General features: G+C 44.4%; 1 protein-coding gene and 1 long non-coding RNA gene across 5 annotated transcripts in view; one reads left to right on the forward strand and one right to left on the reverse strand.

The window, feature by feature from the left end:
* The window catches only part of LRIG2 (leucine rich repeats and immunoglobulin like domains 2), a 108738-nt gene extending 93360 nt beyond the window's left edge, over window positions 1-15378 (reverse strand). For 2 of the 4 annotated variants that reach the window (XM_021090735.2, XM_085023571.1), the window contains exon 1: window positions 15167-15378. In XM_021090735.2, the coding sequence (XP_020946394.1) occupies window positions 15167-15210 (44 nt within the window). In that variant the 5' untranslated portion in view covers window positions 15211-15378. The remainder of the gene's footprint in view (window positions 1-15166) is intronic. The other 2 variants (XR_014844468.1, XM_021090737.2) reach the window with 2 other exon arrangements.
* Window positions 4792-11717, forward strand: LOC146404192 (uncharacterized). The gene is made up of 2 exons (XR_014844549.1): window positions 4792-5420; window positions 10306-11717. It is a non-coding gene; the product is annotated as an uncharacterized LOC146404192 (long non-coding RNA).
* Window positions 15379-16787: the final 1409 nt, after the last annotated feature.

The raw sequence follows: 16787 nt of genomic DNA on the forward strand, positions 1-16787 counted from the left end.
GACCCCTAGCCTGGGAACTTCCAGGTGCAGCCCTAGAAAAGACAAAAAAAAAAAAAACCCAAATTCCCAATAAAATGTCACTTTTTTTTCTTTTTTTTTTTTTTGTCTTTTTGACTTTTCTAGGACCACTTCCCGCGACATATGGAGGTTCCCAGGCTAGGGGTCGAATCGGAGCTGTAGCTGCCAGCCTACACCAGAGCCACAGCAACACAGGATCTGAGCCGCATCTGTGATCTACACCACAGCTCACGGCAATGCCAGATCCTTAACCCACTGAGCGAGGCCAGAGATTGAACCTGCAACCCCGTGGTTCCTAGTCGGATTCCTTAACCACTGAGCCACGATGGGAATTCCCAGTAATATTTTTTTAAAGTTTTGTTGAAGTATACTTGATTTACAATGTTGTGATAATTTCTGCAGTACAACAAAGTGACTCAGTAATACACATACACACATCCACTCTTTTCCCATATATATTATCACAGAATATTAGTAGAGTTCCCTGTGCTATACAGCGGGTCCCCATTGGCCACCTGTCCCTTCAGTAATACTTTTTACACAATTAGAACCTTCTATCACTGGAAATATTTTTAAATGAATGTCAATATATGTATTTTTATTGCAGAAAAGCAAGTATAACAGAAAATCGATAAAATGCTTCCAACCCCTAAATTATATTAAGACAAGATTACATGAAAGAGGAATCAAAATATAATTACAATTTAGAGAGTTCATTCGAGAATTAGCAAAATTGATGATGGTAATATCAAACTGCTATGACAACAACAACAAAAGACAAAAGACAAAAAAAAAAAAAAAAAAAAAAAGGAGTTCCCGTTGTGGCGCAGTGGTTAACAAATCCGACTAGGAACCATGAGGTTGCGGGTTCGGTCCCTGCCCTTGCTCAGTGGGTTAACGATCCGGCGTTGCCGTGAGCTGTGGTGTAGGTTGCAGACGCGGCTCGGATCCCGCGTTGCTGTGGCTCTGGCGTAGGCTGGTGGCTACAGCTCCGATTCGACCCCTAGCCTGGGAACCTCCATAGGCCGCGGGAGTGGCCCAAGAAATAGCAACAACAACAACAAAAGACAAAAGACAAAAAAAAAAAAAAAACCTGCTATGTATTTATACGAATCCTTTAGTTTCATTTAAAACAGTGATTTCATAGTTTTATGATATTAGTTTTTACAAAAAGCCACTAATTGTATTTTACTCCTCTTACAATTCTTTAAGCTTACCATAAAAAATGTTAGATGTCAACTTTATATTTTTGGCTGCACCTGAGGCCTATGAAAGTTCCTGGGCCAGGGATCGAACCCATGTCACAGCAGGGACCTGAGCCACTGCAGTGGCAATGCCAGATCCCTAACCTGCTATGGCACAACTTGAAAATGTACAGAGGGGATATACGGTTTTGCAAAACTCTTTCAGGAAGATACAGGAGCAAAAGCATTTAAGGAGTCCAGCTCTGGGCTAAAGTTATTTCTGGAGGGGGGAACCTAAAATGGCTGTGACTCAACACCACTGCAAGACTCTTTCAGGGCAGGGCCAGACCAGACCTCAGCTTCTTAGCCTCCTCGCCCCAACTCCCCGCCCAGCTCCCTTGGAGTCACTTGGCCTTAGGGTACCTGCAGACTCAGTCACGTACACAAATACCTGGAGACCCTTGGGCGAGATATTTAACTTTTCCATGCCTCATTTCTAATTTATAAAATGAGAATAGTATTTACTCTTCTTCCGTTTCTACTACTTTTTCTACTACCACCACTATTTTTTCATTTATGTAGATGACCTTAAAAAGTGCTTGGCAGTGGAAGTCATTATTGTTTACTTGAATAACAGAAGAGGAAGAATGAGAAACAAAGAAGTCAAGCCAGATGTCAAAGGTCATTTGATTGGTGAGTTACAAAGGACTGAAACCCTGGGATGCCAGCACTTGGCCCACCCACATCTAATTCCTAGCAGTGACTCAGAGCTTATGGAGGAATCTGAGGGATGGTCCATAACACCTCTTTCTGACACAAGCCTGTCACTGGAAATATTTTTAAATGAATGTCAATTTATGTATTCTTTCATGGGTTTCAGCTAAGCGCTGTCCAGAAGCATCCATAGGGAGCAGCATCCAGAATAGGGAGCCCAGGCTTGTACACAGAGGCTGGGAGCCCCAATAGTAGAACACAGTAGGTACCTGCTAAAGTCTCCTATAACTTCTCATTTGTTTATTATTAAATCCTAAAAAGTCTTAGTTTTTAAGAATCTGATAACTAGAAGGAACTTTTTTTTTTTTTTTTTTTAAATGGCTGCACCTGCAGCATATGGAAGTAGCCAGGCCAGGGATCAAATTCAAACCAGAACTGCAAGCTACACTGCAGTTGCAGCAACACTGGATCCTTAACCCACTATGCTGGGTCAGGGATCAAACCCAAGAAGAGACAACACTGGACCATTAACCCAATGAGCCACAGGGTAACTCCTAGAAAGGATTTTAGAAATCAGAGTCCTTTCTTGAAGGCCCAAACCCTTCCCATCAGTCATTCTGCAACAAGGTTTCAAAGATACATTTCTGTCTTTCTCTAGTTGAATCTCGTCCTTGCTGGCTGGCCTTGTCACCCTGACACAAAGACAGGTGTGTAGGTAATGAGAAGCACTTTTGACTCTATTGACTAGTGATTCTCAAACTTTACTCCTGATCCTTTTTGATTAAAAAATAGTAATAACAGGGAGTTCCCTGGTGGTGTAGTGGTTAGGATTTGGCACTTTTACCTCTGCATTCTGGGTTCAATCCCTGGTCTGGGAACTGAGATCTCATATCAAGCTGCTGCACGCTGCAGCCGAAATAACAATAACAACAACGACAACAAATACGGATACCTTCCTTTATTGCATTGGATTGAAACAATGTTGGGATTAAATAATGCATTTTCAATTTACAGGGATCTGCCTCCTTGGGAAGATTTGGGCTCCTGCAAAGAGCTCCTGGTTCCATCCCTTTACCTACCCTGTCCAAACCCCGAATTCTGACACACACTTCTTGGCTCCACCTGGGGCACACTGGGCCAACCAGCAAAGACAAAGGAGAGATGTGAGCACACATGTGGTGCATGGGGATGGGGATGGGGAGGAGGTGCCAAGAGGCAGGAGGAGAAGTTAAATATAAACAAAGAAGCTTAGATGTGGGGCTGGAGGGAACAGCCTGTGAAAATACTCCTGTTCTACCCAACTCAAAGAAACAAAGGCAACAGACAGACAGGTCCAGAGGTTTAAGGCTCAGAAGGTGGGAAGGGCCAAACTGCACGATTCTCTGAAGGATTTCTAGTATGAAGCTTCTGGGGCTCTTCCGTCAGTTTTTCCTGTTCTGTAGTTTACTTAGTGTGTTGAACTGTTCTAAGTGATCTTGCTTTAATTCTTACCAGGTCCTTTCCTCTCTAGTTTATTTGTTTTCATTTATTTTTTCATCTATACCCACAGCATCCAGATGTTCCCAGGCCAGGGATTGAACCTGTGCCACAGCAGTGACAACAACGGATCCCTAACCTGCTGGACCACCAGGGAACTCCTCCCCTCTGTTTTAGTACTTACACTGGGGTCCTGCCAAATTCACACAGATTAGGATTAGAGGAGCTTCATTTACCAGCCAGTTCAATTCTTTTTTTTTTTTTTTTTTTTTTTTACTTTTGTCTTTTGTCCTTTTAGGGCTGCACCCATGGCATATGGAGGTTCCCAGGCTAGGGGTCTAATTGGAGCTGTAGTCACCGGCCTACACCACAGCAACACCAGATCCGATCCACATCTGCCACTTACACCACAGCTCGCAGCAACGCCAGATCCTTAACCCACTGAGCCAGGCCAGGGATTGAACCCGAAACCTCATGGTTCCTAGTTGGATTTGTTTCCTCTGCGCCACGAGGGTAATCTCAGCCAGTTCAATTCTTTTAAAAAGAATTTTGACTATTATTTCATGGTAAGAAGTACATTTTAAATCATGACCTAGTACCTGCATACATAAAGAATAGCCAAACAAGTTTTCGTGAAATTAGACCTTAACCTTAACCTACCACAAACCGTACACCCTGAGTTCAATGTTAAAAGTACCAGTTGCCATCTACTAAATGGATAAAACAACCTACTAATGAATTACAACTCATATTTTTTTTCTTTTTAGGGCCAAACCTGCGGCATATGGACGTTCCCAGGCTAGGGGTCAAGTTGGAGCTGCAGCTGCAGACATATGGCCTGCGCCTCAGATGCAGCAACTTGGGATCCAAGCCGCATCTGCACCCTACACCGAAGCTTGTGTCAATGCCGGATCCTTAACCCAAGGAGAGAAACTGAACCTGCAACCTCATGGATACAGTGTCAGGTTCTCAACCCCAATGAGCCACACTGAGAACTCCTAACTGGAGTTTTTAAACCCAGACTCATTTTACAGATGAACAAATTGAAGCAAAGGGAAAGCCCAAGTCACCACCACTGTCAAAACCAGAGTTAGAACGCTCAACTTTTCCCGCAGGGAGCTAGATTTGACTCTGAATAAAAGCTTTGATTGGAATGGGAGAATTTTTAAAATATGCTATTTTGGTGCATGAGCGTCTTTGTTTTTGCGTGGGCTCTCCGCCATTCTCAATAATTCAATGCCAGGTCGTTGAGACCTAGTAAATGGAGAAATTTTGATGAACTGGGAACTCAAAATCCATCTGCTTTCTTTCGTTTCTTTCTCTCCCTCCCTTCCTCCCTTCCCTTCTTTCTTTCTGTTGCAAACTGTCTTCTCATCCAGGAGGGCAGGCCAGCGGGGACGGGTGGGGCAGAAGAGAGCCGGTGGAGGAGGAGAGAGATGGATGGGATCGCGTCTTCCTTCCCCTCTTCCTCCCTCCCTCCGTCCCTTCCTTCCATGAGCAAAGTGGTATTAAACACCTATTATAGACTGGGTCTTGCCCTACTTTCTATAGATGAAGAAAAATCTCTTGAGAAACAACTGCTCTGGCAACGCAATCAACGTCTCATCAGTCGATGACGACAACGCGGCACAGAGGTTAGCCCGCCGCTGACCCGCAGCGATGGCAGAAGTGATCCGCACGCCTCTCCGAGGAGGGGATGGCGGGGCTGACGCTGAGCAAGTGAAAAGCTGGGGAACCAGGTCCCCACGGAGACCCCGCCTGCCCACGTGACGGCGGTCGGGCTGTTAAGAGTTGCACGAATGCATAGAATTCCTTACTAATTTTTGGGAAATCTGCCAAATAGACACTGTTTCAACTCCCACCGCAGGATAATACTTGAACTGGAGAGAGACAGATTCATCACTCCTATACCTGACCAAACCAGTTTCCGAGGGGACAGACATCCGTGCGGGGCAGGGAAAAGAGAGAGAGAGAGCGCGCACACCTACATTGCTCATTCCTTGAATTTTGAAATCGGTTGCAACGGAGGTAGGTTGTTTTGTTTTACTCCTTTTGAAATGAGGGAACTCAGAAATCCATCAAGGATAGCCGCTGGATATGTAAATGTTGTCACAGCCCGGAGATATTTAAAAAACAAAACCACTAGCACAACATTGTAAATTAACTATACTTTAACCCCCCTCCCCCAACCCCGAGAGCACAATAGCCTTACTTAGGAGGCCCTTTCAGTGCTAGAGAGCCAGCCCCACCCCCCACCCCCACCGCTGGAGAGGTTGGAGAAATAGGGTCATTTGTTTGGATAGGACCCTGGCACTAGAGCTCAGCATCTGGCCTCAGGCGAGAAAACCAAACAAAACAGGAAAGTCAGGAAAAAGCTTGGAAGCTAAAACTAGACCCTTGAAATAGGAAGCTTCCAACCCAGCAGATCTTGGAATGAGGACTCAAAAAACAGAAATAAAAAAATTCAAATTTTGTGGATTTCCTGTTGTGGCGCAGTGGAAACGAATCCGACTAGGAACCATGAGGTTGCGGGTTCGATCCCTGGCCTCACTCAGTGTGGGTTAAGGATCCCGCGTTGCCTGAGCTGTGGTGTAGGTCGCAGATGCGGCTCAGATCCTGAGTTGCTGTCGCTGTAGGCCAGCAGCTGTAGCTCCGATTGGGCCCCTAGCATGGGGACTTCCATATACCACGGTTGTGGCCCTAAAAAGCAAAAACAAAACAAAACAACCCCCCCCCCCCAAAAAAGACAAATTTTGTCTCAGGATCTAACTTGAAATGATGCCACTTAGATCTTTCTTAGTGATCTCTATGTTGAAAATAATTACATCTTGGGGTTCACGTTGTGGCGCAGCAGAAACAAATTTGACTAGGAACCATGAGGTTGCAGGTTTGATCCATGGCCTCGCTCTGTGGGTCAAGGATCTGGCATTGCTGTGAGCTGTGGTGTAGGTCCAGACTGAGCTCGGATCCCTCGCGTTGCTGTGGCTGTGGCGTAGGCCAGTGGCTACAGCTCCGATTAGACCCCTAGCCTGGGAACCTCCATATGCCTCGGGTGTGGCCCTAAAAAGAAAAAAAGATAATAATAATTACATCTTGGTCTAAGACAGATTGAGATGATGTTAGAAAAGCTAAATGAAAAAGTCGGACAGACGATTTGGCGGCTTCGTCAACATTCTGCCTTCCCTGGGGATCAGCAGCTTCATTAAGGTCATGCTCTTCTGTTTGGCTAACCACTATCATCTGCTAAGATATCTGAGATCTTTCCAGTTTAATTCAACCATTATTTCTTAGAGATAACAGACTTGAAGTTCAAAAGAAAGTATGAATTATGCAAACTGATTCTGAGGCCTCTTGAATTAATACAAAGTGCAGTTCTCAGGACTTTGAATACATGGCCTTTATTTAACACATGGCATATTTATACCCAGAATTTTAAAAACTTGCCCTGTCTCATATATAACAATCCTAAGAAATAGCCATTTTATTCTACGAGATTCGGAAGTGATGCAGGTAGTGGGAAAAGCAGGACTTGAAATCCATCTGCCTCTCTTCAGAATCCCCCATCTCACCATCCTATCACATCGTAACCGGATAGGGTAGGGGGTCCCCCAAGAAAGACATAAGGAACGGCCTTGTTGACATAAGAGAAGCCATTTTGGCCTAAGCCACTTTGTGTTCTAAGTCGGGAGTCATTGCTTGTCCTTGAACAGATCTCACTCAATAACACTCTGAAGGGAAGGAACTCAGGAATAAGGGAGGAGCCGTCAAAACGCAGGAGTGCAGACTTGGGGCCAGGCCCTGGATCCTCAAGGGTACACATAACTATCTGATAGAGTCTTTGAGCTCTGCAGGAACTAAGGTGGAGGGCAGAAAAATGATGTTGACTCTCCTGACTTCGGTCCACTAAAGCCTGGACCCTGTCAACCTTTGCCCCTATTCTATGCTGAATTCTCCTCTGCTCAAGCCCTCTCATAAATACACATGTACCCTTAACGTCCCTAATTTTGTTGTTCCGGGAGACACTGCTTTGGGAAAGAGCCCTGGCATTCTCCTCACTTGCTGCAAGTCATAATAAATCCTTCCTCCCTCTCTTTGGCTTGATTGTATCTGTTGGTTGGACACACCCGCCAAGAGGTGAACCCAGTTTTCCGCTAACAACAGTGCTGAACCAAAACAGGCTCTAATTTAGTTAATTAGCTAAAAGCTACAAGCATCATTCTCAAGGCTGGAGAATACCCAGAAACGCTCTCTTTCTCATAGTTTATCCTTCCCTTTCTCTCATCATCCCTTCCTCCCTCCCTCATTCCTCAGGCGCTTTGCTCTCTTCCCTTTCTCAGCTCCCTTCCCATAGAATTTCCAAAATGCCTGACACTCACGCATTCTAACATTCTAACTGAAAGGTCGAGGGCAGGGGTTTCTAACAGGTGTTCAGAAACTTCATGGTCCCACAGGCCACTACCCTGAGGCTCCAAGGAGACCTGAGAGCTCCTCTCTCCATTTCAAAGGAGCCTAACAGCCCTTGTCAATTCTTGTTAGGCTGCTCAGATTTCTTCGTTTTTGTCTGGAGTCCCAGCAATTTAGTGTAGGAGGCCTGGTTGTCTTTGGGGAAATGGAATTAATTAATAAATGATATTTGTCTGGCAGGCTAAAATCTTTCCAAGCATTGAGATCCACCCCTGAGAGCTACTTAGCATTCAAAAAGTCAGGGCTTTGCAATTTAATCTCTAGTAACAAAGTTTTTACCCTGAAGGGATCAAATCTTTCAGTAAACATTCAAGCTACAGCGCCACTGTGTAGGAAGGAGAAGGGTGTGGATTAAAGAACTAATTAACCATGGTACCTAGGTCCACAATGCAGGACCAGTAGACAACAGAAGTTAAGATAATGGCCAGAGAGACGCCCTTCAATTTCTGGCACCTGCTACAGGCTATTGACCAAATTTTGAGCTTTTCTGTGCATCAGTTTTCTCATATGTAAATAACAGAAACTATCGCATAGGATTGCCAACTATGCAATGAGATAATACATGTAAGATCCCTGATATATAATAATGTTTAACAAATGCTTTTACTTTTTTTTTTCTTAAGGGCCATACCCGTGGCATGTGGAGGTTCCCAGGCTAGGAGTCTAATCAGAGCTGTAGCTGCCAGCCTACACCAGAGCCACAGCAACGCCAGATCCGAGCCGCATCTGCAACCTACAACACAGCTCACAGCAACACAGGATCCTTAACCCACTGAGCGAGGCTGGGATTGAACCCATGACCTCATGGTTCCTAGTCGGATTCATTTCCGCTGCACCACTAAGAGAACTCCTGCATTTTTTTTTTTTTTAAGGACCATAACACAGACTTGGTCTTTCATTATGACACAGGTATAGCTCCTCCTCTCACATCTGCCTGCCAATTATTTCCTTTTCTCACCCTCTGAATTAATTGGATGTTCCGGATGGTGTTGAAAACCAGCTGAAACAAAAGCGAGGGACAGCGCCAATTTTTCCACCCTGAGCAAGGGCTATGGCTGGTCATAGCACAGAGGGTGTTTGGGCTGCTGGCACAGAGAGAAGGAGGAGAAGAAAAAGAACAAATAAAACCTGGGTTCTCTGGACGCTCACCCTCAAGTGGGGAGCCATGAGTCATGCTTGGAAAAGAAAGAGACCCGCCAAAACCAGATGGAGGTGAGTGTAAATGTGGAATATGTGCCTGCTAAGAGGGAAGGTCTGCCTTTTTCTTTTTGCTTTTTGGGGCCGCAATTGCAGCATATGGAGGTTCCCAGGTGAGGGATCAGACCAGAGCTGCAACTGCCCACCTACACCACAGCTCACGGCAATGCCGGATCCTTACTCCACTGAGCGAAGCGAGGGATCGAACCTGAAACCTCATAGTTCCTAGTCGGATTTGTTTCCGCTGCGCCACAAGGGTAACTCCAGGCAAGTTCTTCATTACAGCTTAAGGAAGATTTTGTAAGATTCTGCTATCACCCTCACCTGCTCTTTTCACCCTTCCAAACTGCCCTCTACACACACAGCCACCACAACAATCACCCCTAAAGCACTGCTTTATTTCTTCTTCTTCTTTTTTTTTTTTTTTTTTTTTTTTTTTTTTTTGGTCTTTTTGCCTTTTCTAGGGCCGCTCCCGTGGCATATGGAGGTTCCCAGGCTAGGGGTCCATTCAGAGCTGTAGCCGCTGGCCTACGCCACAGACACAGCAAAGCAGGGACTGAGCTGTGTCTGCAACCTACACCAAAGCTCACAGCAACGCTGGATCCTTAACCCACTGAGCAAGGCCAGGGATCAAATCTGCAACCTCATGGTTCTTAGTTGGATTCGTTAACCACTGAGCCATGACAGGGAACTCCTTTTTCTTATCATTAATATGTTTTAAATGGCCACACCCAAGGCATAAGGAAGTTCCCAGTGTTGAATCCCAGCCACAGCTGCAACCTACCTGTAGCTGCAGCAACACTAGATCCTTAAACCCACTGTTCTTGACAAGGGGTCAATACCATAGCTCTGCAGAGACCAGAGCCGCTTGCAGTCAGACTCTTAACCCACTGTGCCACAGTGGGAACTCCTAAAGCACTACTTTAATCATGTCTCTGCTCAACTAGACATCAGTTCAGTTACAGGATTGCGCATAGACCTCTTAGTCTCTCCAGTATGAACCTGTTTATCACTCCCTGCTCCCTTAGGTGCAGTCCCTGAATTCATCATGAGCTTTGTTGGCTCCTCCACAACTTTATTCTTTTTTCTCTCCCTGGAATGTCCTCTTACTATTTCCCATCTCAGTGCAGCTTCTTCCTTCGAAACTTCCCCTAATCTTCTTTGATTCCCTGAACATTCCCTCATTTGAAATGTATCATTTGCTGCCTGAGGTTAAGGTTCTTTGTAAAATTTGTTGTTTTTTTTTTTCCAGTTATTAAATTGCTAACTTGAGAGTTCCTGTCGTGGCTCAGTGGTTAACGAATCCAACTAGGAACGATGAGTTTGCAGATTCGACCCCTGCCCTTGCTCAGTGGGCTAAGGATCCGGCATTGCTGTGAGCGGTGGTGTAGGTTGCAGACGCGGCTTGGATCCCACGTTGCTGTGGCTCTGGCATAGGCCGGTGACTACAGCTCCGATTAGACCTCTAGCCTGGGAACCTCCATGTGCCGCAGGAGCAGCTCTAGAAAAGGCAAAAAGAATAAACTCAAAATGGATTAAAGACCTAGATATAAGATCAGACACTATAAAACTCTCAGAGGAAAACATAGGCCAAACACTCTCTGACATAAATGATAGCAATGCCTTCTCAGATCCACCTCTTAGAGTAATGACAGTAAAAACAAAAATAAACAAATGGGACCTAATCAAACTTAAAAGTTTCTGCACAGCAAAGGAAACCCTAAACAAAATGAAAAGACAACCCACAGAATGGGAGAACATCTTTGCAATTGATTCAACTGACAAGGGATTAATCTCCCAATTTATAAACATCTGCAGCTCCACACCAAAAAAACAAACAACCCCATCCAAAAATGGGCAGAAGGTCTAAATAGACAGTTCTCCAAAGAAGACATGCAGATGGCCAAAAAAGACATGAAAAGATGTTCAACATCACTCATCATTAGAGAAATGCAAATCAAAACCACTCGGAGGTACCACCTTACACCAAACAGAATGGCCATCATCGAAAAGTCTACAAACAATAAGTGCTAGAGAGTGTGTGGAGAAAAAGGAACCCTAGTACACTGTTGGTGGGGTTGTAAATTGGTGCAACCCCTGTGGAAAACAGTATGGAGATTCCTCAGAAAACTGAATATAGAACTACCATTTGATCCCGAAGTCCCACTCCTGGGCATCTATCCAGAGAAAACCATGACTCGCAAAGACACGTGTACTCCGATGTTCATTGCAGCACTATTTACAATAGCCAAGCCATGGAAACAACCTAAATGTCCATCGACAGAGGAGTGTGGATCAAGAAGAGGTGGTACATATACACAATGGACTATTACTCAGCCATTAAAAGGAACGAAATACCGGCATTTTTAGCAACATGGATGGACCTAGAAATTATCATGCTAAGTGAAGTCAGCTGTACAATGAGACACCAACATCAAATGCTTTCACTGACATGTGGAATCTGAAAAAAGGACAGACTGAACTTCTTTGCAGAACAGATGCTGACTCACAGACATTGAAAACGTTATGGTCTCCGGAGGAGACAATTTGTGGGGTGGGGGGATATGCTTGGGTTGTGGGATGGAAATCCTGTGAAATTGGACTGTGATGATCATTATACAACTATAGATGTGATAAATTCATTTGAGTAATAAAACAAATAAATAATAGAATTTCTCCTTTAAAAAAAGGCCAAAAGACAAAAAATAAAAATAAAATAAAAAATAAATTGTTAACTCCTTAAGGGTTATTACAACATTTTACTCTGGATGGTACTCTCCCCCAGCACTTAATATGTACTCAAGAAATGATTACTGAATTGAATCAGAACTGAGTAAACTTCCATCCCCCACAAGACCTTATTCATACTTACTCTCCTAACAATACCCCTCTGAGTGAAACAGAATTGATTCTTCCTATTTTACTGAGCAGAAAACTGAGGCTTGAAGAATAAAAATAATTGGTCCAGAAGCAATTTGGGGGCAAGGATGGGGCAGAAGTTGATAGGGAAACTAGCAGACCAAAGCAAATCCAGTGATAATTCTGCTTGTCATTCTCCTGCCTGTTTAGTCTCTCTCATCTCAAGGTTACAGTGACAGCCTGGACTGAATTAAACTCTGAATAGCAACTGCAGGTCTGCAGGCCTGGGAGGAAGCAATACGTCTCTTTAACTCTCTCCTCAGAGAGAATTTTAAAAAGTGGAAAGAGAGAGAAGAAGGGAATTTAACCCCCAGGGAAATTTTCTGCAATGTAAAATCAGACACAGCTTTAAAATTCAATGTTTTCTTTCTCTGAAGATACCCAGGACAGTTTGTCTCTGTTGTTTTTCATCATATAAATTGCTTTGCTCGAAAGGCAAGTGGGAGTAAATATAGCAGCAGTATCTCTGATGTAACATTTACTGACCTGGCCTGGACATGTCCTTGACACTGTCCTTTAGAAAGGAAAGAGAAGGAGAGAAACTGTGTTCCTGCTGCTGTGTGTAGGAGAAATGCCTATTCCTGGCCATTATCAGGGTTCAGGGGACTGGGGACTGATGAGTACAGAGAATAAAAATAAAGAAGTAAAAGATGGTAGTGACTTATCAGCTTTCCTGCATTTGGCTGTCCCTGGCAGGTGGGCCAGAGCCAGGGCCAGTCAACAGCAGTATTTACTGAGGTGGAGGTGGCCAGATGCTCCTGCTGGAAACCACGAGGGGTTCAAGTTCCAGACCAGTTGCATTTTGAAAAGTGTCCTGCCTAAAACGTTTTGTAAGTGAACTGAATTCCCCTTTCCCCTTATTTTTTTCCAGCCTTTTTTTTTTTAAACCAACAATTAAGTATAGCAATGATAAAACATTAATTTTTATAGGGCTGGAGTACATATCTCAATGACAATTGTGATTCTCTCTGGGGAGAGGACTAGGTGGGTGGGACAGTAAATTCAGAGGCTGGGGCTGGGAGAAGGCAGAGCGGACAATGGCTCAGAAGTCTTTAAGATTTTGATTCTTGTACAATGAAAATGATTTACTGAATTACATGTGGGGTTTTATTCAGGTAGGGAAGGAAGAATGGAAAGGATGGACTGAGAAACAGTTCACCTGTGATTTATAAATGAGACTTCATTTAGACGTATTATAAGCTCCCAATTACCCTCAAGTAAAATATCTGTTTGGTAGGTTAACTGTGATTATCTTATTTCCAGTGTCTAGAATAATGTTTCAGAAGTCTATTTTTTAAAACTTTGTACCCCTAATGTAAAATTTAAATTATAATACCATATAAATATATATATGTTGTTTATAGTAAATATATATACACACATTTCTGTCAATCTACCTATTTCTATTTGTCAATTACTTTTTTTTTTTTTTGGCCATGCCCACAGCAAGCAGAAGTTCCCAGGCCAGGGACTAAACCTGAGCTACAGCAGTGACCTGAGCCACCGGGGTGACAATGCCAGATCCTTAACCTGCTGCACCACAAGAGAACTCCCATCAATTATTTTCTTGTTTTCTTGGTCTTTTTTTTTTTTTTTTTTTTTTGTCTTTTTAGGGCTGCACCCACAGCATATGGAAGTTCCCAGACTAAGGGCTGAATCGGAGCTGTAGCCTCCGGCCTATACCAGAGCCACAGGAACGAGAGATCCGAGCCACATCTGCGACCTACACCTCAACTCACGGCAACACCGGATCCTTAACCCACTGAGCAAGGCCAGGGATGTAACCTATGTCCTCATGGAAGCTAGTCAGATTCATTTCAGCTGAGCCACGATGGGAACTCCTATTTTCTTGATAAGATAGGAACAAGAGAACCTTGTGATGGTACAGCTGGCATGCATTCCCCCCCATCTTAACACCACTAGTCAAATGAACAGAGCAACGCTGTTCTAGGGGTTCATATATACATTAATGCACACAAAATCCCTCAGGCAGTGCCTGGCATATTCTACTTGCTCTATAAAACTAGGACCCTTTCAGAGTTGCCTGGTGGCCTAGTGATTAAGAATCCGATATTGTCACTGCTATGGCACAGGTCAATCCCTGGCCCAGGAACTTCCACAAGCCACAGTTGTGGCCAAAAAAAAAAAAAACCAAACAAACAAACAAAAAAAAACAAACCCAGCTAGGACCCTTTCTTTCCTCACCCTTATCCATGGAAAAGGACTGGGTTGAAACAAAAGAATTTCGGTTTGTCAGCATCTGGCCTAGGACAGTTAGAGTCAGGAAGAGTTTGATGTTATTTCACCAATCCTCTTAAAACAGGGAAAGTGAGGGCCAGGGAGAGTTGCTTGTTTAATAAAGGTTACAAACGCACTGAGATTCTTCACCGAGTATCTTAGTGACGTCTTCTAAACTTCCATGGATACCTCTGGCTCACTTCTGAACTAATTAAAATAACTAAATTACTCATTTTTAGGCTGTCTTCTCCCTTTTCTTAATATGTCTAAATCGAAAACTTATTTTACACCTCCATGTGCTGTAGGAGTAAAACTTCAGAGGAGGGAGTTCCCACTGTGGCACTGCAGTACTCTGGTCACTACGAAGGCATGGGTTCCCTCCTGGCCCCAGCGCAGTGGGTTAAAGGATCTGGTGTGACCTACACCGCAGCTGCAGCTCAGATTCAATCCCAGCCTGGGAACTTCCACATGCCTCACGCACTGCGTCCTGAGGGAGTGAACCGCATCCAGGCCGATGCTAAGAATAATACAACCCTCCGACTCCGCAGGTGGCTCCGCTGAGCCCCTGGTGCAAATGATGGGCAGGGCTTCCAGAGAGAAGCTCCCAGCCCCCAGCTTGCTGCCTGGGGCCAACTCCTGGAAAAGTTTACCTAGTTTCCACCTAGAAAAACAGAGCTCTCCTCTGGAATTCAAACACAATTTAGAGAGGGCAGAGAAATTCACAGCCTGGGGCCAGTGTCTGCCTCCTGCCTAAACAACCACATATTCTGCTTCACAGTTTGCAAAGCGCTATGAAAGGCAGGGGGCCTGAATAACAGGCAGGTTTTACAAAGCTCCCATACCCTTTTCTGAACAGTTAAAACAAAAATGGACCTAAGATGAGGAGGAAGGAAAAACCACTCACACGGCGTGCACGTCCGCGTGTCCCAGACCCCAAGCATTTTTAGATTTCTTACCTCACTTTCACAGCCTCCCTGGAAGGAAGATTATTTATCTCCATTTTCCAGAAACTGAAGCTCCTAAGCTCGTAGCCCAAGCAGCCTGCCTCCGGTTATACAGCAACAATGTGGCAGAACCAAAAATTCAGCCCGCACCTTTGACCTCTGACCTAGTGAGTGCACCTTCCAGAGCCCCAACTGAGGAAACTAAATCCCTGAGTGTTTGATGAGTGCCCTGTAAAAGGTCATGTGGCTAATAAATAGCAGGCAGGGCTGGCTTGTGATTCAGATCTCAAGCTTGATGTGGAGAGTCCGTATTTCACAAGACGTGTTGTTTGCTGATGGGAAACAAAAAGTGAGGTGGAAGAAAAGGACATTTTAAACCTAAGTTGACTTGTTTAGATGAGATGAGTTAACTTGGGGTGGGGGTGGGGTTTGCAGAGAAAGGCCCCTAAACTAAAACATTTCAGGATGAGAGCACAAATCAAATGAAGAAGTAGGAACGAAAATGATGAAAAATCCAGGAGGCGAGGCTGGCCAAAGAGCAAAACCAAATTGTTCTTCTTGGCCTTAATCAAGCCTCTAAAACAGCAACTTCACTTTGTGAATAAAAAGATACATTTTCAGAGTTCCCACTGTAGCGCAGTGGTTAACGAATCCGACTAGGAACCATGAGATTGTGGGTTCGATCCCTGCCCTTGCTCAGTGGGTTAAGGATCTGGCGTTGCCATGAGCTGTGGTGTAGGTTGCAGATGCGGCTTGGATCCCGAATTGCTGTGGCTCTGGGGTAGGCTGGTGGCTACAGCTCCAATTCGACCCTTAGCCTGGGAACCTCCATATGCCGCGGGAGCGGCTCAAGAAAAGGCAAAAAGACGACAAAAAAAAAGATACATGGTCACCATAGAGCAGTCAAAAGATACAAAATATGTAACACAAAAAAAATCACTTTTCCTTCCTCCTCTGACCCTCCCCTGAACTAGCCTGGCCACCACAGAATATCCAGAGACCTTGGTTCAGCCTAAACAGAGGATTCTAGATTTTAGAAGAGAACGCTCTTTCCATGGATGGTGGGCACTGGAGAAAAACACACAATGTAAAGTGTAAAGCAGTTTGATTCAAGGATCTTACTGAGGACTCTCACCCAGGAACAGACAGCCTTGCAGAAAACTGAGGACTTTCTCTAAAGAGGTGAGGAGCTAGGATATAAAGGAGTTTTTTGGCTGGGGAAAAAAAAATATACGCAGTTGGAATTCCCTGGTGGCTCCTTGGGTTAAAGCTCTGGCGTTGTCACTGCAGCTGCTCAGATTCAGTCCCTGGCCTGGGAACTTCTACATGCTGGGGGCCTGGCCAAAACAACGCAGTGGAACAACAAAAGATGACTGTTAATCACAAAGGGAATCTCCTTAATGATTTTAGTGCTTTTCTATGTAGAAGATGCAAGGATCTGGGTTAATTGAAATAATTCCTTAGATATGCATCTGAGGCAGAATACTAACTCGGGCAGTTAGTGTAGGAGAATGGGCTCAGAGACATCCCTTTGATATGGATGTTGATTAACATTTGTGGCTTCAGGGATCCAGGGAGTAACACCTCCACAGGCCTTGTTTTATTATAGGAAATGCAAATTCCCCCCAGACTT

Source organism: Sus scrofa, chromosome 4 (assembly GCF_054392235.1).
Source record: "Sus scrofa isolate SSC_HxYL_T2T_F1_AM1 chromosome 4, Sscrofa_HxYL_maternal_Yorkshire_Landrace_v2.0, whole genome shotgun sequence".
In the NCBI taxonomy this organism is placed as follows: Eukaryota; Metazoa; Chordata; class Mammalia; order Artiodactyla; family Suidae; genus Sus; species Sus scrofa.